Below are 26331 nucleotides of genomic sequence, written 5' to 3'. Positions count from 1 at the left end.
ATGTATACTAAATACTGCTGCTTTCTCTGTGAATGGGATAGCTGAGCTCATGCGTCTCATTACAGTAAACATGAATGGCCCACCAGAAAATCTCTTCAACCAGGTATAAAGAACATTAAGAGTGAACCTCTAGTAGACCCCAAAAAGATTCTGCTCCCGCCCTTGCACATCAAGTTGGGTCTCATGAAAAACTTTGTTAAAGGAAAGAACAAAGATGGTGACGCATTTAAGTACTTAAGGCAAAAATTCCCTTATTTAAGTGATGCTAAAGTAAAGGAGGGCATTTTTGTAGGCCCACAGAATTGAGAGCTTTTTGGAGACCGTACTTTTGCTGGAATCGTACAAGGTGAGGTGAAGCATGCTTGGGAATGTTTCAAGTCAGCTTGTTTACAGTTCTTAGGGAACAACAAGCAACAAACTGCGAGGAGGTTATAGATAACATGTTGTCATCTTATGAAAAACTTGGTTGCGACATGTCATTGAAAATGCATTTCTTACATGATCATCTTGACTTCTTCCCCAAAGATTGTGGTGCAGTAAGTGATGAACTGGGAAGCAATTTCATTAAGATATTGCCATATTTGAGAAGACTTATACTGGAAAGTGGAGCCTACTATTTTAGCAGATTACTGCTGGACTTTCATAAGGGATGTTCCCAATTATGTGTTTAAATGTCAAGCCAAGAGAAAACGGTCATCTTCTGACTTCAAATCTGAACAAAATACATAATTGTATATACTGTATATATGGACATTTAACATTTGTAATCCTTTATATACATTTGTGACCAGTTAATTTATATATTTTCTTTTGTGCTGTACATAGTTCTGGTACAAAGTAGACTTACAAAGTATTTGCATTCATGTAATATCATCTTCATTTTTTCTTGATATTTTACTTTTGTGCTTCCAGAATGGCACTGAAATTTATCAATGCATAATACATAAATAATTAAAGTAATTATTCACTTAAAATTTGTTATGCTGAATCTTGGAACATGAATGCATATTTATTTAGCGAATATAATAGAGGGAAACATTCCACGTGGGAAAAATATATCTAAAAACAAAGATGATGAGACTTACCAAACAAAAGCGCTGGCAGGTCGATAGACACACAAACAAACACAAACATACACACAAAATTCAAGCTTTCGCAACAAAAGATTGCTTCATCAGGAAAGAGGGAAGGAGAGGGAAAGACGAAAGGATGTGGGTTTTAAGGGAGAGGGTAAGGAGTCATTCCAATCCCGGGAGCGGAAAGACTTACCTTAGGGGGAAAAAAGGACAGGTATACGCACGCGCACAAACACAAACACACACACACACAAACACAAACACACACACACACACACACAAACACAAACACACACACACACACACACATCCATCCCCCTAAGGTAAGTCTTTCCGCTCCCGGGATTTGAATGACTCCTTACCCTCTCCCTTAAAACCCACATCCTTTCGTCTTTCCCTCTCCTTCCCTCTTTCCTGATGAAGCAATCGATTGTTGCGAAAGCTTGAATTTTATGTGTATGTTTGTGTTTGTTTGTGTGTCTGTCGACCTGCCAGCGCTTTTGTTTGGTAAGTCTCATCATCTTTGTTTTTATATATATTTATTTAGTGAGTTATTTATGTAAAAATGCAGATTACTTTATTAAAAAACTATAGCTAAATAGGTACGAAGATGATTATTTTTATATCATTTTGTACTGAAATAAACATAACTCATTCAAAATCATGCAATTTACACACTTTCACTTCAAATTTATTGTTCAGTGTAATTAGTAGAGTGAGAAATTCTCTTAGTCATGCACTTCAGTGGTTTGCAAATGAAGTGTGATGCTGTAACATAGGTCTGTGATATAAAAATTGTTTCAAATTTAGTAAGTGGTTTTTATAGTGTTTTAAATGCTGATTTCAGGGAAAATGGTGGGAAAATTCCATCATGTACAGTTATTTCACAAACTGGTTGTCTAGTTTTAGCTTTTTTCGCTATTTGAGCACTCCAGTGAGTTTGAATTTTCGTTTTTAGGATCTCCATAAACTATTATCTAGCCATTTTTATACTAGATATATGTAAAATAAAGAGTAATTAGGAGAAACTAACAGTATTTTCATGTCAGTGCCTGTCTGTCGCACTGCCCCTTCCCCCGCCATCACCAAGCAGTGAGCTGCTGCTATTGTCCTACAGTTCACAGTACCCCTTCACTCTGTGCTGGTCATGTGTTGTTGTTACTAGTGTTTAAAGTAGTGACTGTTTTCTTGTGTTGTGAAGTTGTTTTGTGAACAATGGCTACCAGAGGATGTATAAACTCGCCAGATTTCTTCTGCTACATTTGTGGTAACTATGCTGTTAATAAATACAGAGAAACATTTCCGATTTTGTTGAAAAACTATATTTCACCTATTTCGGTTTAAAGTTAGGCGATCAAGATAAGCGTTGGGCCCACACAAAGTTTGTTCAGTATGTGTTGAAGAACAGAGGCAATGATTTCAACATAAAAAGCAGTCCTTAAGTTTTGGAATATTGATGGTTTCGAGGGAGCCCAAAAATCATAGTGATGACTGCTATTTTTGTTCTTGCAACATAACGAGGTTTCAATTTGAAAAACAAGAGGATATTTCTTACCCTAACATTCAATCAGCCGTTCGCCCTGTTCCTCGTGGACCTGAAGTAACAATACCCTCTCCTCCAGATTCTTTGGATGATATGGATGATCACGAGCCATTGGCTCAGCTAGGTGATAGTGAAGAAGACAGAGATTGCTACAATCCTGGTACAACCGATCTCATTCCATTCTCACAATCTGAGACCTAGGCCTTTTTAAAGAATCAACAGTGGTTTTAGGATCTTGATTGAAAGATAAACATTTGTTGGCTCCGTGTACATCCTTTTCTTAGTATTGATTGAGGGAAAAGGAGTTTGTCTCTATCTTCTCTCAAGAAGGTGACCTGGTGTTTTGCAGTGATGTTCCTGGACTTATGGCACATTTCAAAATAGAATATGCTCCTCATGAGTGGAGAATTTTTATTGATTCTTCAAAAATGAGCCTTAAAGCAGTACTTCTACACAATGGCAATAAGTGTGCTTCTATACCAGTTGGACAATCGGTTCACTTAAAGTAATCTTACAAAAAACTTGAACTGGTTCTAAGCAAACAATGCTATTCAGACCACAAATGGATACTATGTGATGATTTAAAAGTGATTTCAATGCTGCTTGGTCAACAAAGTGGCTATACAAAGTTCCCTTGCTTTCTCTGTGAATGGGACAGTAGAGACAGAAAGCAACACTACATAAAAAAGCTTCGCCCTCGAGAAAAACCTTACAGGTAGGACTTAAAAATGTTGAGAGGAAAAGCCTTGTGGATCCCAAAAAGGTATTACTTCCACCACTTCACATTAAATTGTTGAGGCATTGCCAATAGAAGGGGAGTATTTCAGATATCTTTGTGGACAGTTTCCTTTTTTATCTGAGGCAAAGCTAAAGGAAGGAATCTTTGTCGGACCATACATTAGAAAACTAATGACAGATCCCAACTTTGTGGACAAAATGGAAACAAAAGAAAAGGCAGCATAGACATCTTTTAAATTAGTTGTTATCAGTTTCCTAGGAAATGAGAGAGATCCAAACTACAAGACAATCGTTGCAGACATGCTAGACAACGTTAAGAAGCTGGGCTGTAACATGAGCATTAAAGTTCATTTTCTCCACTCACATCTTGACTACTTCCCTGCAAACCTTGGTGATTTAAGTGAAGAGCAGGGCGAAATATTCCACCTACACATCAAAGAAATGGAAAGAAGATATCAAGGAAGATGGAACGTCAACATGATAGTGGATTACTGCTGGATTATAAAAAGAGATGTTCCTCAACAAGAGAAAAGCAATAAAAGAAGCTTCGACAGAAAGCGAAAGTGTTGTTATAAGAACCTATGAGCTTAAAGAGAAATGGGAGTGACTGGAAATGTAGTTAAGAACATGAATTATAAATAAAATAAAATTTTATGACATCAGAAAAATGTGATAACTTGCTTAAATTTTGTTATTATACCCAAAAATACTCCCTTTTTTGTGAGAAAATCTGATATGATAGAAAAAATGGATTGCATTTTTGAAATCAGCCCTGAAAAGTACATAAGTCGCTTATCAAATTTGAAACAACTTTAAAAAAAAAATATTTTTTTGCAGACCTGTGTAATTAGTCTAATTTTCTCTTCATAGTCTCTACAGGAATGACACATAGGGGGCTGAAGAATTCTTTAGATTTTTTATTTAATACAGGTTCTTCAATTTTTGCAAGTTCACTCTCTCAGGATAATTTGTGTCTACTTTCAATAGTCTGTTTTCAACATTTCTGCATCTCCATAACACACTCTCAAGTCAAAGAAATCTGTGACCATTCATACTGGGATTTTTTTACATTCAGTGTCCTCTGTTGGTCCTGTATTGTATGGGCCCCAAGTACTAGATGAATATTCTAAAATGGGATGTTCAAGTGATTTTAAAACGATCTCCTGTGTAGGTTGACTGCATTTCTCCCGTATCTTGCCAATGACCTTTAGTTCTCAGTTTGCCTTACCAGTGAATGAACCTAAGTGATGTTTCCATTTTATATTCCAACAATTGATAAACCAGATATATTTTATCTACATCTACATACATACTTCACAAGCCACTGTACGATGCATGGTGGAGAGTATCTTGTACCACTACTAGTAGTTTCCTTTCCTATTTCTCTTGCAAACAGAGTGATGAAAAAACAACTGTCTATGTGCCTCTGCACGAGCCATAATTTCTTGTATCTCCGTGGTCCATATGCGAAATTTACTTTGGCAGCAGTAGAATCGTTCTGCAGTCAACTCGAAATGCCAGTTTGCTCAGTAGTATTTCGTGAAAAGAATACCGCCTTCCCTCCAGGGATCACCATTTAAGATCACAAATCAGCTCCATAATACTCACATAGTAATGGAACTGAACAGTAACTAATCTGATCTCTCATCTCTGAATGGGTTCAATGTCTTCCTTTAATGCAACCAGGCGGGAATCCAAATCACTCAAGCAGTTCTCGTGAGTAGGTCACACAAGTGTTTTATACACAGTCTCCTTTGTAGATGAGCTACAATTTCCTAAAACTCTCCTAATAGTCCCTGCTACAGATGTTACCTGCTCATCCTATTTCATGTTGCTTCGCAACATTGACTATTTGTTTAATCAACATGACTATTTCAAGCAGCACACCACCAGTGCTGTGTTAGAGTATTATGGAAATGTTTTACCAGTTGATCTGCACTGCCTTACATGTTTCTACATTTAGAGCAAGCTGGCAATCATCACACCAAGTAGAAATTTTGTCTGTCATTCGTGTGCTCCTAGTCACTCAATGACGGCACGTTTCTGTGTACTACATCATCATCAGCAAACAGCCGCAGATTGCTCCTCACCCTGCTGGCAGATTGTTTGTGCGTATAGGGAACTGTAGTGAACCCATAATACTTCCCTTGGGCACTCCTTATGATATCCTTGTCTCTGATGAACACTTCACTGTTGAGGACAATGTACCGAGTTCTATTACATAAGAAACTGCCGAGCAACTCACGTATCTGGTAACTTATTCTGTATGCTTGGACAGGGTGTATACGCCCAGGGACAACCAGGAAAAACCCTGGAATCTTTTCTCATGGGAGAAAACCGGAAAAAACCTGGTAATTTTTTTAGAATTCTGGGAATTTTTCAATGTTTTGGTTTTCAGTTAAATTTTTGTAATTTTGACCGGTAAGAACCAACACTCCAACAAAGAACTTTACTGTATCCCACCCTGCAGAACAATATGCTATGGCCATAAAACAAATGAGAGATATGCGCCATTTACAACAATGAAACACAGTGCATACACAAGTGTCTGCCAACAGCAAAACATTTCAAAGGCTTAAGGGCAAAGACTATACAATTCTTCATAACAACAAACTGCTTCTGACAAGCGTGACTTCACAGCTGTTCACATTAGGTTTTTTTTGAACAGTTACCAGCAGACTGACGTGCATGCGCAGTTGAGACATGTATGATCAGTATCTTCTCCCACTTATGGCTGCGTGAAGTGTGGCTGTTTGCTGTATTAGCAGTACAACCTGCCAGATTCCCACATGCGCAGAGCAGTGTGAGTTCTAGTGAGGAGGGGGGAGTAGTTTCCACGTGACCAGTTTTTACTTTTAGTGATTTTGCTGTTTCTTCCTCATTTACAGCTGTCACGTCAAATGAAAACAAAATAGAATTTTGTGGCTGGGAGCTATCAAGTGAATTAAAATATATTCACATAATTGCGGAAGGCTAAAATATGTTATTAGTTTCATTTTTCTGATTTTATTTCCATGTGTTTGGCAGTCAAGCATTAACCGCCTTGCGGAACAATGAAGTTATTTTTGTAGAGTTGCTAAAGAAATTTGCCTTTTATTGGTCTTTTCCGCAGAGCCAGTTAATTTATTTGAAATGAAGTGTTTCATTCCACACCATTGGCAGTTTCAAATGTTTACTGAATTTCAAATGCTTGTATCCATCTTCTGACATGTATGGCACCATAATAAAGAACCAAATATGAGATAATACAGTACTAGTACTCCAAGAGAATTTGCATCCTGAAAATGACACTGAAAAACTTAATATCATGTTGGGGCCTACATCTTTGTGAATCTGGACATATGAATGTGCACATTAAGCCAAATTATGCATTTTAGTATGATTTACGAAATTCCGATGTTCACGGAGTGTCATCTGATGTCCTGTTCCTACATCATTGTAGTTGCACATGCTCTGTAACTTCTGTTTTCTGGTACTCTGACAATTGCTGAAACAAATTCTAACAGGTCGCAGGAAAATATTGTGAATGGTGGTTTGAAAAGCATTACTTTCAAAGTAAATTTCATTTTAATTAACACGACTTGTGTTACATGCGACAATGTCCTTTGAATTTCTTAAATCACAGTGTGTGTGACTCCCATTTAAATCTTAACACTTTGAAGGCCAGACACTTAGAAGAATCTCAAGCCCAGAAGACCAGACATTTATGTCGTTATTTAAAATTTTACTGGCACATTTGTGTGATGTATCTTAAAGTGTAACACATGCAAAAAAAGGACCAATATTATATGTGAAAGCTTAGCTTTTCTTATAGCCACTCTATGTATATTAATTTAAACCTTTAACTTTTCTTATTTGTGTGTTCACGCTTCTTAACAGTAATGTTGCTATTGGCTGACTACATCACATGTTGTATGCTGTGAAGATCTGTTATTGGCTGCCGAGATCATATGACATGAGCTGTGACTGGCTTACAAAAGTGCATCACAATTTCAATTTCAATGCTTCAGAAACTAACTCGCTGTGTTTGGTGGAACTTGAATATTCACTTTCATAATACGAAAATATGCAACGTACATGTTTCTGCACATTGAAGATCTTCCAAAATGCATTGTTTATTTTCTTTTCGGGGGGATATTCGTTTTCTAAAGTGCCTAGAAGTTCTACGCCGGTGTATAAAACCATAACCATTCAAAGGATTGATAAGTTTTACAGTTCCAAGGGAAAGTTTACTGTCACTTAAACACAGAAAAAGTGTATTTTCACCCAGAAAAAGTGTTTTTTTTTTAACCGGGAAATCTGAGAAAAATCCGAGAATTTTTTTTACTTGTCCATGTATACATCCTGTTGGACCTTCATTAAGCCTGCAGTGGGAAATGCTTTCTGGGAATGTAAGAATATTGAATCTGCCTGTTGCTCTTCATCCTTGATTCGTATAATGCTGTGTGAGGAAAGGGCATGTTGAGTTCCACATGAGCAGTGCTTTCTAATTCTGTACTTATTTGTGGGTGGAAGCTTTTCCATATCAAATTTATTATATTGAAAGTCAGAATCTGTTCAAAAATTCTGCAACAAACCAATGTTAAGGGTATTGGACTGTAATTTTGCAAATCTGCTCTTTTACCCTTACTATGCACAGGAGTCATCTGCATTTTCATTCCAGTCAGATGGGACTTTGCACTGGGCAAGAGATTTGCAATAAATTCTAGCTAAGGGTCAGTGCTGTAAGAGTACATTCTGTAAAGTATGAGTTGACTGATTCTAAATGTAAATTATTGTTATTGTAATTACGGGCCACTATGTTTCATTCTGCCTTTGTAAAATATGTTTAAAGCAAGTTGTCAATCTTTGCACCACTTTGAAATCGTATCAGGATCTTAATGAATATTTCTACAGCTTTTCTCAGGCAGCACTTCATTGTAGGTAACTGATCACCTGCAAAAAGTCTGAGGTTGATATTAATATTCCCTGCCAGGTCATTAATATACAAAATGAACAATAAGGTTTCCAATGCATTTCTGTGGGCCAGGCCTATAGTCATTTCCAATTCTGTCAATGACTCTCCATCCGATGTCACATGCTATGTCCTCCCTATCAAGAAATCCTCAACACAGTCACAGATTTTGTTTGATACCCCCATAGAAACCTTTTTTTTTTTTAAATAAATATTTGTATAGCACAGAGTCAAAAGCTTTTTGGAAGTCACGAAATAATGTACTCATCTGCTTGACTTAATGGTCATATGAGAAAAGCTTAAGTTGGGTATCACGTAATGGGTGTTTTTGGAATACATGCTAGTCAGCATCAAGATGATCATTCCGATCGAGAGACCTCGTTATGTTAAAGGACAAAATATGTTTTTAGAAATGTACAATAGGTGGACATCAATCAGACTGGGCAGTGGTTTTGTAGATTACTTCTGTCATCCTTATTGTAGACATGTGTGATAAGCACTTTTTGTCTGGTGGGATACCAAATTGAGTAAGTGATTCACATTAGTCATATGTGCACAAAATAAGCATAAATGTAGGCTGTCTGTAAACTGAAGAATGAACAGCACACATGGTGAGGAAAGTGGCCTTTCCCAGAACACCATGCAACTGCCATGCAGGAACACACAGCAGTAGTTTCCTGTCTACCAGTGGAGTGCAGAATGCTGTGATTTATGTTAACTGTGTTGATGCACATTACAGGTGTTAGATATATTAGTTACTAATTTCTCCGTTTCATGTAGTATTAACCTACATATGGAAAATAAGTCGTCCTTAGGCCTGTCGGCTCAGTGCGTTGCCACTCATTTGCTGTGGAAGAGTCTTCTGATTGATCCTGTCATAGGGGGGACATGCAGTTTAACTTGGTCTCTGAACCACTATGCAACTCAGCATTTCTCAGATGAACAAATGTTGCCATCTGTGAAACAAGTGATAAGTGACAGATAAAGATCTGGGTCTAATCAGTGAATAAATCAAAGATCTTTGGCTGTGCATTATATCTGGCATTTTACCACTTAATCACTGAGACTTGAACATAATAAATTGTTTTCTAAGGCTCATACACAAGTTGTGATCAAAAAGTAATGGGATTTATTCCTTTGAAATTTTGCTGGCTTTATACACTTAATTTTTAATTTCTTTTAACTTGTTTGTATACATGTTCTTGATATATGTTTGCATTTTCAGCTGTTTTGAATATTTGGATTATTGTTGACAGTTGAAAAGATTGTGTGTTTTCGAGTGCTCAGCGAATTTTTACTTTGGAAAAAGATGTATTAAAGAATTTGCATTAAATTTTGCTTGAAAAGTGGAATAAAGTGCTGCAACACATTTGAAATGTTGAATGTAGCTTTTGACAAATCTGTTATGAGTAAGACAAGAGTATAAAAGTGGTGCAAACATTTCAGAGAGGGTTGAGAAAATTTTGAAGATGACAGTCACCCTGGATGCCCTAGCACATCAATTACTGATGACAGTGTGGAAGAAGTAAAGAAAATGGTTCTAGGAAATCACTAAATCTCCATCAGAGAGATTGCTGATGATGTTGGCATATCCTTTATCTCATGCCAAGCAATCTTTTGATTCTGATTCTTCAGTTTCTCCCAGCGTATTTCTTGCTCGAACAGTCCACGGGTGTACTGCCGGCAGGAATTTTTTTTTTTGTTTTGAGCATGAAAAGTGTAGCAGCAAAGATTATTCCAAAATTGTTGAATTTCGATCAAAAACACTGTTGCATAGACATCACTCAGGAATTGCCAAATGAAGTCGACAGTGGTCCAGAACCTCTAAAGAAGGTTATAACAGGTGACGAAACATGGGTATGACTTCAAACCAAGGCTCAGTTGTCCCAATGGAAACCATCTGAAGAACCAAGACTGAAAAAAGTTGACAAGTTCGGTCACAAGTGAAGGTTATTCTCACTGTCCTCTTTCAGTACAGTGGGATAGTGCATAATGAGTTGCTGCCTTATGGTTGTACAATTTATAAGGAATACTACCTGGAAATTACACTCCATTTGTGTGAAGCAGTCCAAAGAAAATGACCAGAGTTGCGGCAAAACCATTCATGGAAATTGCATGATGACAATGCTCGTGCTCACATCTCAGTGCTTGTTTGTGATTTGCTGGCTAAAAACAAAACAGTTATGTTGCCTCAGCCACTGTGTCAGCAGTATGTGGCCCCCTGCAACTTCTTTCTATTCCCGAAACTGAAGAGAACCATGAAAGGGCATTGATTTGCCACCATTGATGAGATCAAAGCAGAATTGCAGAGGAACTGAACACTGTAATGAAAAGTGAGTTCCAGAAGTGCTTCCAGGACTGGAAGAAGTCATGGCACAAGTGTGTTGTATCTGCGGGGGATTACTTTGAAGGGCACAAAGTTGAAGTTGATGAATAACTAAAGATTCTTTAAAAAACAAAATTTCCCATTACTTTTTGATCATACCTTCTACGTATTGGGTTGATGCACAAGTTCGTAACATTTTTCCATAATTTTAATAAACACAACAGATACACATAAGAGACGTTAGTCATCAATAATATATCCTCCTTCACTATTTACAACAGTCTGCCAATGTCAAGGTAACTTTTCAATTCTGTGATTGGAGAAATTAGATGGTTTTTGAGGCGAATAACTTTTCAAGCCATCTTTGGAACACATTTTCATCCAGAAAGGAAGTTCATTAGAGAGTTTTTTGGTGTGAATAAGGTCAGTGTGGAACAACTTCCCAACTCACCTCATGTATAGTGTTTTGCGTCAGTCTAGCAAAATGCATGCGGGCACTATTGTGGAGTAGCATCACTTCACACCATCTTCCTGTTTGTTGTTATGGACTGTGTGTGCAAGGCATCTCATTTGTTGAAAATAAATTTCAGCCGTGATAGCTACACCTCGGGGAAGCAAGTTGTAGTACACCACACCATCACTGTTCCCCCATATGCGTAACATTATCTTTTGTGGATGCACACAGATCATTGTACAGGGAGTTGCTGCTTTGTGTTTGGACCCAACCATTCCTTTCCTTTCGTTGGCATAGACACTATTTCTCACTACCAGCAGTAATACAGAATAGGAATAGTTGGTGTTGTTCATGTGCCAATTGATGACAAGTAAGCAGAGGTGCACATATGGTCACCTGCAGATGCTAGTGATTTTGGCTTAGAGCATGTGGTACACATACATCTGATTTTTGGAACTTCCTCATTTCTTGCAAATGTTGCACAATGGTAGAAAGATCACAGTTCACCACATTTGCCAGTTCTCAGGTATACTGAAATGGATCATTGTGGATTAATATGTTTAAACAGTCGTCATCAAACCCCAAGAGCCTTCCTGAATATGGAGAGTCACTAATGTCAGAACAATCCTCCCTAAAATAAGAAAACTATTTTCTAGCCATGCTCTGTTCAATGGCTTTATCCCCATACATGGCTCAAATGTTTCTGACCACCTCCACTACTGTTACCCCTCTATCAAACTCAAACGGAAGAATATGTTGGAAATGTTCAGATTTCTCCACTTGGCACTCCATTTGCTAGCATCCACAGCTCCAATCACTATCTTCAAGTGACAAAATGACAATATGTAGACTCAAATAGCAACAGTGAACTACAAATAAAACAATCAATAAATAAACCCATAGCAAGCAGAACACCAACACAAAAAACAAAAATGCGTTGAACTTACGCACCAATCTAATAGTAGGGATACAGTGAATGAGTTCCTATGCCCAGCTGAATGACAAAGTATAAACTAAGGACATCATGCATCTCCCTTGGAAAAGTCAAGTAGAGATCAGTCTTGAATCTTGGATGTATACCTGTGGCCCTTCTTTTATTACCCACAATAACTATATATAATAGTGAGTTGTTTGTGAGCTTATTTTTATGTTGACACTAGGTTTAACATTATTCCACTTTAGTTTAAGTACACAAGAAGCAATGACGCTCAATCAAAAACTTAGACAACTAAGTTATGCTTGACTGGTATAAGGAAGGATGTAATCAGTTAAAATAGAGTCCAGCACTTAAGTTTTGAACACGCCCATATTCTCTGCCCAAAATTGGTTCCCATCAGCGAGAGTCTGTAGCATAAAAGCTAGTGCAGTATTTTGATACTTTGTAGGCAAAAACAAAAACAGTCCACCTGCTCCAGGAACTAATGAGCCATAGTAACCAATGACAGTGCTGACCCATGTTGCTTCTTTCTACTCATTTAGATAAGCAGGGAGAAACTGGAGCACAAGGAATATTGTTGTATGCAGCAACTTGTACAGATGTTGCAGATGTTGTTGTTCTTGTTGTTGTCTTCAGTCCTGAGACTGGTTTGATGCAGCTCTCCATGCTACTCTATCCTGTGCAAGCTTCTTCATCTCCCAGTACTTACTGCAACCTACATCCTTCTGAATCTGTTTAGTTTATTCATCTCTTCGTCTCCCTCTCTGATTTTTACCCTCCACGCTGCCGTCCAATGCTAAATTTGTGATCCCCTGATGCCTCAGTACATGTCTTACCAACCGGTCCCTTCTTCTTGTCAAGTTGTGCCACAAACTCCTCTTTTCCCCAATTCCATTCAATACTCCTCATTAGTTATGTGATCTACCCATCCAATCTTCAGCATTCTTCTGTAGCACCACATTTCGAAAGCTTCTATTCTCTTCTTGTCCAAACTATTTATCGTCCATGTTTCACTTCCATACACGGCTACGCTCCTTACAAATACTTTCAGAAATGACTTCCTGACACTTAAATCTATACTCAATGTTAACAAATTTCTCTTCTTCAGAAACGCGTTCCTTGCCATTGCCAGTCTACATTTGATATCCTCTCTACTTCGACCATCATCAGTTATTTTGCTCCCCAAATAGCAAAACTCCTTTACTGCTTTAAGAGTCTCATTTCCTAATCTAATTCCCTCAGCATCACCCGACTTAATTCGACTACATTCCATTATCTTTGTTTTGCTTTTGTTGATGTTCATCTTATATCCTCCTTTCAAGACATTGACCAGTCCGTTCAACTGCTCTCCAAAGTCCTTTGCTGTCTCTGACAGAATTACAATGTCATCGGCAAACCTCAACGTTTTTATTTCTTCTCCATGGACTTTAATACCTACTCCAAATTTTTCTTTTGTTTCCTTTACTGCTTGCTCAATATACAGATTGAATAACATTGGGGACAGGCTACAACCCTGTCTCACTCCCTTCCCAACCGCTGCTTCCCTTTCATGCCCCTCGACTCTTAAAACTGCCATCTGGGTTCTGTACAAATTGTAAATAGTCTTTCACTCCCTGTATTTTACCCCTGCCACCTTTAGAATTTGAAAGAGAGTATTCCAGTCAACATTGTCAAAAGTTTTTTCTAAGTCTACAAATGCTAGAAATGTAGGTTTGCCTTTCCTCAATCTATTTTCTAATATAAGTCGTAGGGCCAGTATTGCTTCACGTGTTCCAACATTTCTGAAGAATCCAAACTGGTCTTCGTCGAGGTTGGCTTCTACCAGTTTTTCCATTCGTCTGTAAAGAATTCGAGTTAGTATTTTGCATCTGTGACTTCTTAAACTGATAGTTCGGTAATTTTCACATCTGTCAACACCTGCTTTCTTTGGGATCGGAATTATTATATTCTTCTTGAAGTCTGAGGATATTTCGCCTCTCTCATACACCTTGCTCACCAGATGAGTTTTGTCAGGGCTGGCTCTCCCAAGGCTATCAGTAGTTCTAATGGAATATTTTCTACTTCCGGGGCCTTGTTTCGACTTAGGTCTTTCAGTGCTCTGTCAAACTCTTCATGCAGCATCATATCTCCCATTTCATCTTCTTCTACCTCCTCTTGCATTTCCATAATATTGTCCTCAAGAACATCACCCTTGTATAGACCCTCTACATACTCCCTCCACCTTTCTGCTTTCCCTTCTTTGCTTAGAAGTGGGTTTCCATCTGAGCTCTTGATATTCATATATGTGGTTCTCTTTTCTCCAAAGGTCTCTTTAATTTTCCTGTAGGCAGTATCTATCTTACCCCTAGTGAGATAAGCCTCTACATCCTTACAATTGTTCTCTAGCCATCCCTGCTTAGCCATTTTGCATTTCCTGTCGATCTCATTTTTGAGACGTTTGTATTCCCTTTTGCCTGCTTCATTTACTGCATTTTTATATTTTCTCCTTTCATCAATTAAATTCAATATTTCTTCTGTTATCCAAGGATTTCCTCTAGCCCTCGTCTTTTTACCTACTTGATCCTCTGCTGCCTTCACTACTTCATCCCTCAGAGCTATCCATTCTTCTTATACTGTATTTCTTTCCCCCATTCCTGTCAATTGTTCCCTTATGCTCTCCCTGAAACTCTGTACAACGTCTGGTTTAGTCAGTTTATCCAGGTCCCATCTCCTTAAATTCCCACCTTTTTGCAGTTTCTTCAGTTTTAATCTACAGTTCATAACCAATAGATTGTGGTCAGAGTCCACATCTGCCCCTGGAAATGTCTTACAATTTAAAACCAGGTTCCTAAATCTCTGTCTCACCATTATATAATCTATCTGATGCCTTCTAGTATCTCCAGGATTATTCCATGTATACAACCTTCTTTTATGATTCTTGAACCAAGTGTTAGCTATGATTTAAGTTGTGCTCTGTGGAAAATTCTATCAGGCGGCTTCCTCTTTCATTTCTTAGCCTCAATCCATATTCACCCACTATGTTTCCTTCTCCCCCTTTTCCTATTCTCGAATTCCAGTCACCCATGACTATTAAATTTTCGTCTCCCTTCACTACCTGAATAATTTCTTTTATCTCATCATACATTTCATCAATTTCTTCGTCATCTGCAGAGCTAGTTGGCATATAAACTTGTACTACTGTAGTAGGCATGGGCTTTGTGTCTATCTTGGCCACATTAATGCGTTCACTATGCTGTTGGTAGTAGCTTACCCGCACTCCTATTTTTTTTATTCATTATTAAACCTACTCCTGCATTACCCCTATTTGATTTTGTATTTATAACCCTGTATTCACCTGACCAAAAGTCTTGTTCCTCCTGCCACCGAACTTCGCTAATTCCCACTATATCTAACTTCAACCTATCCATTTCCCTTTTTAAATTTTCTAACCTACCTGCCCGATTAAGGGATCTGACATTCCACGCTCCAATCCGTAGAACGCCAGTTTTCTTTCTCCTGATAACAACATTCTCTTGAGTAGTCCCCGCCCGGAGATCTGAATGGGGGGACTATTTTACCTCCGGAATATTTTACCCAAGAGGACGCCATCATCATTTAACCATACAGTAAAGCTGCATGCCCTCGGGGGAAAATTACGGTTGTAGTTTCCCCTTGCTTTCAGCCGTTCGCAGTACCAGCACAGCAAGGCCGTTTTGGTTAGTGTTGCAAGGCCAGATCAGTCAATCATCCAGACTGTTGCCCCTACAACTACTGAAAAGGCTGCTGCCCCTCTTCAGGAACCACATGTTTGTCTGGCCTCTCAACAGATACCCCTCCATTGTGGTTGCACCTACGGTATGGCCATATGTATCGCTGAGGCATGCAAGCCTCCCCACCAACGGCAAGGTCCATGGTTCATGGGGGTAGATGTTGCAGATAATAATTTCAATATCCAACCAGCTAAGACAATGAGATCTGCTGGTTGCATACTTTTGAATCAAAGAAGTCAAAGACAAAGGTAGACTCTGATACTGAGGACTATGAACAACACATCAGCCTAATGTACAATTATTACTTCCTAAATGGACCCAAGCAGCAAGCAAAGTTTTACAATTAAATAGGTACAGTGTAGTGATAATGCCCCATGAGAGAAGACATTAGACCGAGCGAGGTGGCGCAGTGGTTAGCACACTGGACTCGCATTCGGGAGGACGACGGTTCACTCCCGTCTCCAGCCATCCTGATTTAGGTTTTCCGTGATTTCCCTAAATCGTTTCAGGCAAATGCCGGGATGGTTCCTTTGAAAGGGCAAGGCCAATTTCCTTCCCTAACTCGAGCTTGCGCTCCGTCTCTAATGACCTCGTTGTCGGCGGGACGTTAAACACTAACTACCACCACCAGAAGACATTAGGTTAAGCACAAACCAGCAACATGAGATGAAATTAACTCAGAAACATTTCCTTATGCTTTTGTCCTCCATTGCAGTGTTCATATAGCTTCTATATGTGTAATTTGTATGTCCTGCCACATGCACAATGTCCAGGAATAGTGACCACTCTGACTCCTAGTTGCCAAACAGAGCTACTGCTGTATTGTGATCTGTGCGAACACCCAGTTTATACTGGAAGCTTCTACCGTCCACAACTTGTGGATTAAACACCAAGCACCATTTGTTGATGAAGTGCTAAATGCCCCCTGCTTATCAGAGCATAACAAATTGTTGTATATCGTCTGGGTGCAGTGTTCATATATGGAATGCAACTACACACAGTCAGGCCACTGCACTCTGTGCCTGCTATTTGTGCAGTGGCTCCTTGCACTTCCTATCTTCCAACAACATTCAGGACAATAGGTACATTTGCATTGCTGCCCCTGCAGTATAAATGCTCTGGTGCAGTTGACTGTCCACATATGTGAAAAGTGTGGAGAAAATATACAATCAGATATAAATTAAGCCTTTCGTTGCAACAATTGGCACCTAAAGCTTTTGTTTTTATTTCCACCAATTCTTGTTGAAGATACTCTAACAGTGTGTGAGCTGACATTTCAAATAGTGCATTATATCTATAAGTTAATGATTTTAAAATATCGTGAAAAGTGTATATATATTATGTGCCAACAACATGGTTTGCTGATCCTGGTTCTTACTTGTAGATAACTTATCCTTACTTTCTTTCTTCTGTTGCTGATGCAGGTTCAAGTAAGGCAGAAATGTGAAAATAAGAAGACTTTCTACTACTTGGAACAGTTAATCTTGAAGCACAAGGCCCATGAACATACCTTAGGAATTAAACCAATACACGGTAAGTTTGTAGTTGATTGGAAGAAAAAAACTATTTCATCAGTTTGTGGTTTCATGTTCCATTGCTTTTCAGATAAGCCAAGCAGGATAAAAATCTTTTTCATTTACATCTGCTCCATGCTATTAACAGGCATGACACACAATGTTATAACGAGAATGGTCATTTGAATTTTTAGCTTCTCCATGTTCTGAGGGAGCTGATTCTGCATATGTATGTTCATTTAATTAAAAGCCGCTCCAGTTGATGATGAGAACATTATTAAGTCAATGAACAGTGTGGGTCTTTGCATTAGGCCAATTCATATTTCTGAGGAAAAAACCTTGTTTCACAAAGCGCCTAGCGTCCAGCGCACGTTGGTCTATCGATTATTCGTATGACTTTGAAATGTGTCCCTGTCGGTTTTTGAACATTGTTGAACACATTCTACGTTGATTTTTGAATGAATCATTAGTGATTTGTGAATGCGTGCATAGTGTACGTGATGTCTCTGTCAGTGGAATCCTCGTCACATCTAGAAATAAACTTTCCTGCAGACAAAAGGGGCTATACGAGCTGAGCAGAGTGTAGCTGAATGAAAGAAAGCCAACCCCTCTGGTTATGTGGTTGATTGGGTTTGCGAATGATGAGCGTTGTTATGATTACCAGCGAAATCTATAGATTCAGACTACCGGAGTGCGAATAAACGACTAACAGGAATAACAGGTAAGAAAGACTACGTATTATCTTCTCGGTGTATCCAAGAAAATGAAATTTTGCCATAAAATTTTTGGCCAGATCGATATACTAACAAGGGCCAGTTGTACAGTCTCCGGCTAGCATCCGCTTTAAGGTCTATTCTGGAAGTAGCGTGGAAAACGCGTTGTACGAACATGTAATAATGCCTAACAGGAGAATAATCGCAGGATAACTAAACTGGTGATTCTGGCAAAGTTAGTCGAGTTAACCGGCGAATAAGCTTTGACACTGGTAGGAATAGATACAGAATTAGTGATGACAGCATTGTTTGTTAGAACGAGGAAGGAGAAGAAACTGTGACATCACTTAAATTATGGAAGAATATGACAATTCCAAATTTATATAAAAATTTCGCACTACTACTTTTCGATCTCATGCTTGAGAAACTGGAGCGTATGAATTAAGTGAAAAACTATTTCCTAACATAAAGCTTTTTGCTTATAGTAGGCCTAATAGGCATATTTTGATATTGGTGCTTTGCGAATTATATTCTACCGTGTTATAAAAATGACCATTTGTGCCAATCCAGTCTCGTTTATTTTGCGTGTGTTACAATTGCTACAGTATTATAAAGGCCTATTTTGTTTTATGTCGCAGACAGTTACAAAATACAGGTAATCAGATCGAGAAACCGCACCAATCTTGGGCCTATTTGTAATTACAGCTTTTTCAGTATTAGACAGCGACATTTCGATTTTTTATGTAGCAAAACGTTTGACAAATTGTGATGAGGTAACAGATCCTTTCGCAGAAAGGAAAGCATGCCACGTAAAGCTGTAGCAAGATTAAAGAGAAAAAATTCTGGGAGCTAAGGATTGAAGAATTGTGTACTGTCTTGCTTGTCTCTTCTCTTTACTGGTTTTATGTATCCTATACTTAATTTTATGTCACACAAAGCAGCAAGTTGTTAGCTAATAGGGAATAAAGAGTGCAAATTTTCTGAGAGGGGGCAGGATGTCAAACTGGCCGACTGGAAGCAGGAAAGGCACCATAAAACATTTTAGTTTCCACTGTCCTGTATATAGTTTGATGGCATCCAGTACAAAGTATACACGTTTCAATTCCACAGACCGTAATACAGTGACGTGCGATAGAAGAATGCTGTGTGAAGAGGTGTGGCGCTGCACTTTGGCACACTTAAGATCAAATAACATGTCTTACAATTCCTGGGACACATATGTTTTATGTATCAGACTCTTCAGAAAGATGTGCACTACAAAATGAACATATTTTAGAAAATTCGATTTTTTTAAAATTTTTGACGTCCTATCTCAAATGCTCGAGGGACGCCACTATTTACTATTGGCCTGGTTCGGAAATATCGTAGATATGGGTCTGGTGCGCAGAGCAGTCTGAGTTATAATAGGGAAGCGGGTAGTCTCCATGTGACCAGTGTTTACATTTAGTGATTTTGCTGTTTCCTCTTTGTCTACTGCACTCACATCAAATGAAAACAAAATTGATTTCTTTGGCCGGGAGCTATCATGTGAATTAAAATACATTGACTTAATTGCGGAAGGCTAAAATACGTTATTAGTTTGATTTTATTTTATTTCCACCTTTCTGACAGTCAAGCATTAATTGCCATGCAGAACAATGAAGTTATTTTTATCGGTTTGCTGAAGAAATTTTCTTTTCTTAATCTTTTCTGCTGAGGCAGTCAATATATTTGAAACAAAGGGTTTAATTTCAAACTATTGGCTAGTTTCAACTGTTCAGTGCATTTCAAGTGTATGTTTTCATCTTATAGCACATGTGGCATTATGCCATAACAAAGAACCAGACATGAGATAACAAAGTACTGGTACCCAAGGAAATTTACATCCCGAAACCATACTGAAAAGCTTAATATCAGGTTGATGCCTACTTCACTGGGAATCTGGGACTCATTTAAAAATCAGCTCTTTGATGACGAGCCATGTAGAAGAATTTATAGCCGAGAAGATAACACTTTTATGTTGTTTACTCTCACATTTGTGTGATATATCTTAAAATTTAATGCGTGCATAAAAGACCAACATTATATGTGAAACCTTAGCTTCTCTTGCAGCGTATTGGCCTTAGAGACCAATATTATATGTGAAAGCTTTATTTTTCTTGTAGCAACATTATATATGTTAATTTAAACCATTAACTTTTCCTGTTCATGTGTTCATGGTACTTAACAGTGATGTTGCTATTGGCTGACTACACCACATGTCCGAAGCTCTGAATATCCGCTGTCATTGGCTGGCGAGATGATCACGTGATATGAGCTATGACTGGCTTACAAATACGCATCGCAATATCGATTTCAGTGCTTCGGAAAGTAACATGCGGTGTTTGGTGGAATTCGAATTTATACTTTCGTAATATGAAAATATGCAGTGTACACGTTACTGCACATCAAACATCTTTCCAAAAGGTGTTTTTTCCCCTGAGGTGCGTTTTCTAAAGTGCCGGGAAATTCTACACCCATGTATAAAACCATAACCATTCAAGGGATTGATAAGTTATATAGTTCCGAGAGAAAATATACTGTCAAATCACAGGGAAAAACTATGTTTCCACCCGAGAGAAAGTGTATTTTTAAGCGGGAAATCCGGGAATTTTTTTTTCTTGTCCGCGTATACACCCTGGGATGTATCCAGAGGTGGTAAACCATGGTATATATGAGATAAACTGACTAGTGATGAAGTCACATGGTATGCTGTGGGGAGCAAAGTGACCATCACTCCCTAAAGCTTGTCTCAAACAAAGCGTGGTTTACCGTAAGTTTGCTAGGTGGCCAGTTCACTTTGGCTTAGCAAGAAATGGAGATGTGAAGCTCTCAAGCCGAAGCTCTCATACTGTGTAATATTTGGCTCAGCAGTAAGCAGGCTCTCAATTCTGCATGGACAGCAACAAGTGCAAGATAGCTGATCTGCAATCTTTCCCAAAGGATTTTAAAGAAAATATTCATTAAAAAAACTGTAATATCTTGCATCTCATAGTGCCAGTCATTACCTTCATAACAAACTGCCTATCATTTCGTTACTTTCTACTCAGCCTGTCCAGTAAGTCTCCCCTGACCCAGGGTTCTGGGTGCCTTTCTGAACTTCCCTAAACCTCTCCAGTCCTTTTCCTTCACCCCTCTTACTCCCCCTTCAACTCTTCTGCTATAAGGAGGACCCACATCTCCTTCCCACTAGATACCAGTTTCCACACTTTCCTACTCTCTGTTATCTGTTTCATTTGGTTCTTGCCATGATTCCTTGATCTAACTGTTCCTCTTTATACTCCGTAGCCCCAGGAGGTCTCTCTGAATTTGTCAGTGGTCTCCGTATTGCATCCTCCTCCTCCTCCCCCCTCCCCCCTCCCCCCTTCACCCCCTAAATGGAATAATTTCCTCCAATATTCACTGTAAACCACATTTACTTATGCCACTTCCCACAGTTCAGAATGAAGAGCAAATGATACAGAATTGCCGAGTATGTTAATCCATGTAAATCCATGACATTGTGTATCTTTCATTGCAAATAGTAGTTCAGTCATATTAGGTAAAGTAAACAAATTGAAAGCAAGTGTAATGTTCTCTTGCCATCCTTTCTAAACATGTTTAGAGGTAATAAGACAGCAAAATGAATTAGTGTTTATGCGGTTTTAAGGAAATTGCTGTGCTATTTAACAAAGTGTTTCATCATTAATGTGTGTATGTACTACAAAATGTATTGATTAGGCACTATACAGTGTTAAGTAACTTCTAGTTGTGTATGGCAAACACCTGTGTTGCTTGTGATAATCTTCTTCTGTTGCAACCAGATATTAAAGTCAGATTGATAGAATATTTCAACAGTCCAGCTGGTTGCCATCTTTGGGTAAGATATTGCTGTTGCTGAGTGTCATCGAGCTGATGCTTTGCTGAAGCTGGCACACTTATAGGCCAACAGAGAGTACTTGGCACATGCACCAAGCACTGTTAGTGCTGCAGAGGATATGAGCAGTGCCACTGGTGGTGAAGACAGACAAAAGTGAATTATCCCTGCTGAAATTAATTGTCAAATTCTTCTTCCAAATGAGAAATTGTGTTTTAATGCAGATCAGCGTGGATTTCACAACTTGTTCAGGGAATAGCAGTTACCTTTTAATAAGATTATCAACCATCCCACTTTCAGCTGATTCCTTCAAGCAAAAGTCAGTAATGAGACACCCAATTCTCATTATATTTAATTGTGTGTTCCTCAACTAAGCACAGCTTTGCTAATGGCGATTTTTCCGATTGTTATAACCTTGTGTGCAGGGCCAGTCTAAGACCCAAGTGACATAAGAAGTTGCCTGGGGGCCACATCTAGTGCAAGATTTGTACACATGGTGTACCATTAAGTAGTAGCAAAAACTACTCATTTCTACACTTACTAGATTTTGAGTTATATTTAAAGTTATTATCAAGAGGCCAAACAGTGACAACTAATGTATGATGATGATATGTCACTAGTGCAAAAAAATGTTCTCAAACCAGCCCTGGTTGTGTGGCAACAAAGTTCCACACACCTGTCCTAAAGAGTATGAATAGTAAATGTAAACACCACCCACATATTAGGCCTTAGGCCAGTTATGCCTGTCCAACTACTGCCTACAAGGCAATATGAGGAGCAGTCTTCGATCGTGGGAGATGTGATCTGTCAGTCATTGATCCTACCAGTCATTATTGCCAATAGCTGAATCCAGATGACAATGCTGCTTCATTCTTCAAGCAGCTCTGCTTTTGGCCTCAAAGGCTGAGAGGACCGCTTTCCAGACCTGCCTACCTCAGAAAAATCCAAAGAGGTACCAGGGATCGAACCAGGTCCTTCTACACCAAAGGCAGAGATGCTAACCTTTTGGTAATTGAGGTGGGTGGTGTGAATAATTTGACCAATTCATGCTTTACCATTACGAACACTGGGCTTCCTTAGCCCCAGGTCATCTTTAACAGAACCCAAAATGTCGCTAATCTTGGCTGACAGAATAAACACAGTTTTGATGTTAAAATTTCTTAAAAATTTTCCCTAGTTTAGATTATAATCACCCAGCATATGGTAGGAAAGCATCTGATTTAGATTCATCATGCTATACTTTTGGTGATGATCTTAACTCCAAGGCTCGATGGATCTGCTACTCAGGGAATTCATTCCATTCAAGTGCAAACTTTTGGTGTCCAGTTTCCTGTGATAAGCGAAGTTGTTGTGCTCATTGCTGAGTGTCGTGACCCCGTGAACAAAGTGTCTCCATCCCGGACGGTTGCCAGCTTCTCTTAGTGCCTGCTGGAGAGGTAGACTGGAGATCATCTTGATTTGATCTATACATCTGCTCACTGATCTTCCTCTTTGTCTCGTGCCTTCAATCTTTCTTCGCAAGATAATTTTTTCTAGATTTTCTCCATCTCTTCTCACAATATGGCCAAAGAACTGGAGAATTTTTTCAGTGACTCGAAAAGAAAGGCATCTGGAGATATCGTATGGCTCAATAATGGACACATGTGTTCTTCTTTCGGTCCATTTTATGCGTAGCATCCTAAGCCAGCACCAAAGCTCAAACTCATCAATGCGCTGTTTGTCTCTGGCCTTGAGTGTCCATGTTTCGCAACCATAAAAGAAGACAGAAAACACGACTGTTTCAACTAGCCGGATCATTGTGCTATTTGTTATTGCCCTGCTCTGCCAGATGTAGGTGAGCTGCTTCATAGCCACTGCATTAGGTGTGGCACATTCTCGTCAGACCAGCATCCTAAGGACCCCATTGCGTTGGTTTGCTTGGTGACAGCTAGTCATTTGCAGGTGCTGGTCAATGCGTGTAGGTATCCAGTAAATGCTATACATAACAATGCCACCATTTTGCTAAGAAATGAGAACATCCAAAAATGGGAGCTTTCCATCTGTCCCCACTTCAGTTGTAAACTTAATGCTGGGGTGAAGGGGATTCAAATGTCCTAAGAAACATTTAAGGGTATCAGCTCCATGTGGCCGAATTAAAGAGATATCAGCATATATCCAGAAACATGTTTGTTTTAAAATCGCTGTCTTTAGTGCTTTTTTCAGTCATATCAGCAGTTGTGGCTGATAGGGGTTTATCGACACAAAGCTTACAAGCAGGTCTGAGGAGCCCATCTGTAATGTATTTATATGCTGAATAATTTCCAGTTAGTTGGGGTGTAATGTCCACACTTGCTGATGAAGAGACGAAGAACCCCCCCCCCCCCCCCCCCCAGTCCTCACCCCCAAAAATGCTTTGCCATGTTATAGGTGGACAGACCCAAATTACTATAGTGCGCGTCATTTACAACGGCGGCCAAGTTTAGGTTTGTTCTGCGCATCTGACTTCACAAAACACAGTCAGCCAATGAACAGAGAACGATGTTGCCAGAGCACGACTGTAGTGCAGAGCACGGACAAGTGTCTTCAGTTTTGAAAACGTTCAGTCATAAATAAAGTAATTGAACAAACGCAATGTCTTGATAGCACACTTTCTTTTATCGAAAGTTTGGAAAAAGCATTCTTTATACCAATTGCTTCATATTCTATTAATTAACTAAACCAAACAAGCAATAAGCCTCCTAATTCAGGTGATAGCAAGGAAAGGTGTTTGTATCATTCTCACGAACCGCTTTTTTGCAATAAAGAACAGCGGTAATTGTTTATTTCCTATTGCACTTCGACGAAACGTGAGTAATTCATAGTCATACCAACAGTGTTTGTCGGTATTTTGCATGATGTTTTAGAGTCCTCCAGGAGTCTTATTGATTGATGAGTTTCGTTAGTGTAATGGTTAAGGTGTTTGAATGCAAAGTGTAAGGTTCTGAGTTCAAACCTCGTTCAGTGCTGAATATTTCCTTTATTTAAAAACAATATTGAAGTGTCTTACTTCATGAATTTTATTCGTTTGAATGTAATTTTTTGAAATTTCTAGTGCTTTGTCTCTTCATTATAATCATAATAAGATTTCGGTTTTTCTAATTTTGTCCTCCAATATTTCTTTTCACAGCAATTAAAAACAATGAAAAGGCACACATACAATATTCGTGTTATCTGTTTTGTTTGTATATCTTCTCTTCCGCAGTTGCTATTTTATTATTCATATTTATATTCTTTTGCGACAGTATTAAAAGTATTATTTAGAGCAAAATTTCGGCTCATACGTTGCCGAGCTACTTGATTGTCTGACGCAATTCTTTGCTTCGCTGCTTTGGCAACATCATATTCAATGTTTTGGCAAGTATTTGCTGTCAGTTATGACAAACACAAATTGTTTGCACACTGCGCCTCACTGACAATACATTTTAGTTTCTATGTTTTATTACGTCCACAATTCAGTTTTGTGTACTTCGCCAACTTTGTTTTAATCAGAATGTTTTAGAAAAAAGTGAAATGACTCTGGTATAAATAAAAGTTTTATTACAGTCACTAGAGATGGAATATTTCCCAATTTATAAACACTGTTTATGTTATAAAGGGTGTTCATTTTAACTGGGGACATTGTAATCTCTTGAAAACGACACACAGAGCCAAAAGAAATCCTAATGAAAATTAGTTCCTCTCGGAAGGGGACACCCAATTATAACAAATTTGACCACAAATTTGTCAGATTTGGTATCATTGGGTGTCCCACAGTTTTGTTTAATGTATTTTGTCTACTTCCTTTTGATTGAAGTGCTTTAAAATAAAGCCATACGCACCTGGTGTAAATAAAACTTTTATTACAGTCACGAAAGACGGAATATTTCTCAATATTACATGTGACACCTATCTGGTACTTAAATTAAATGAGATATTGTTATATGGTAAATTTTATATGAAATTTAGGTATACGCTATGGACTTTTACCTCTGCAAACTCTTCAAAATTTCGTGCAATGGTTTACTACGTTTAATGCTGCATAATAACTGTGTTGAACATCGAAACAAAATTAAATCATTTATGTGGGGGAAGGTATCAGTCAAGAAGATGTGTAAAAATCAAATTTTTGGGCCAAATAGTTTTTGTGAAATCGAATGATAAGTGTGTCAAAGCAGTCGGAACACCATGTGTCCGCACAGGCGAGCAGTGCAGTGATGACAAAATCGCACGAAATGCAGGGAGCACGTCTCTGTAGCAGGGAAAAGGTTAATGTGGCCATGGTGGATTTACGTCATAAACTGCACACTCCACCCTAAACGTAAGTTTGCGAACTATACTATACTATACTATACTATAGCACTGGTTATCTTGGCACGTGCGTCGTTTGCAACTGGCAATGCAGCAATCTCCCGCGTCTGGGCGGGCATGCACAAGCCGCCAAGATAAAAGAATTTAA

General features: G+C 38.6%; 1 protein-coding gene across 1 annotated transcript in view; it reads left to right on the top strand.

The window, feature by feature from the left end:
• The window catches only part of LOC124776671 (60S ribosomal export protein NMD3), an 89611-nt gene that overhangs the window by 34898 nt on the left and 28382 nt on the right, over positions 1 to 26331 (top strand). Inside the window, exon 5 of the mRNA XM_047251774.1 lies at positions 17202 to 17310. Within this exon, the coding sequence (XP_047107730.1) occupies positions 17202 to 17310 (109 nt within the window). The remainder of the gene's footprint in view (positions 1 to 17201; positions 17311 to 26331) is intronic.

This window comes from Schistocerca piceifrons, chromosome 2 (assembly GCF_021461385.2).
Source record: "Schistocerca piceifrons isolate TAMUIC-IGC-003096 chromosome 2, iqSchPice1.1, whole genome shotgun sequence".
NCBI classification, from domain to species: domain Eukaryota; kingdom Metazoa; phylum Arthropoda; class Insecta; order Orthoptera; family Acrididae; genus Schistocerca; species Schistocerca piceifrons.
This window is presented reverse-complemented; position numbering and strand designations above follow the sequence as displayed.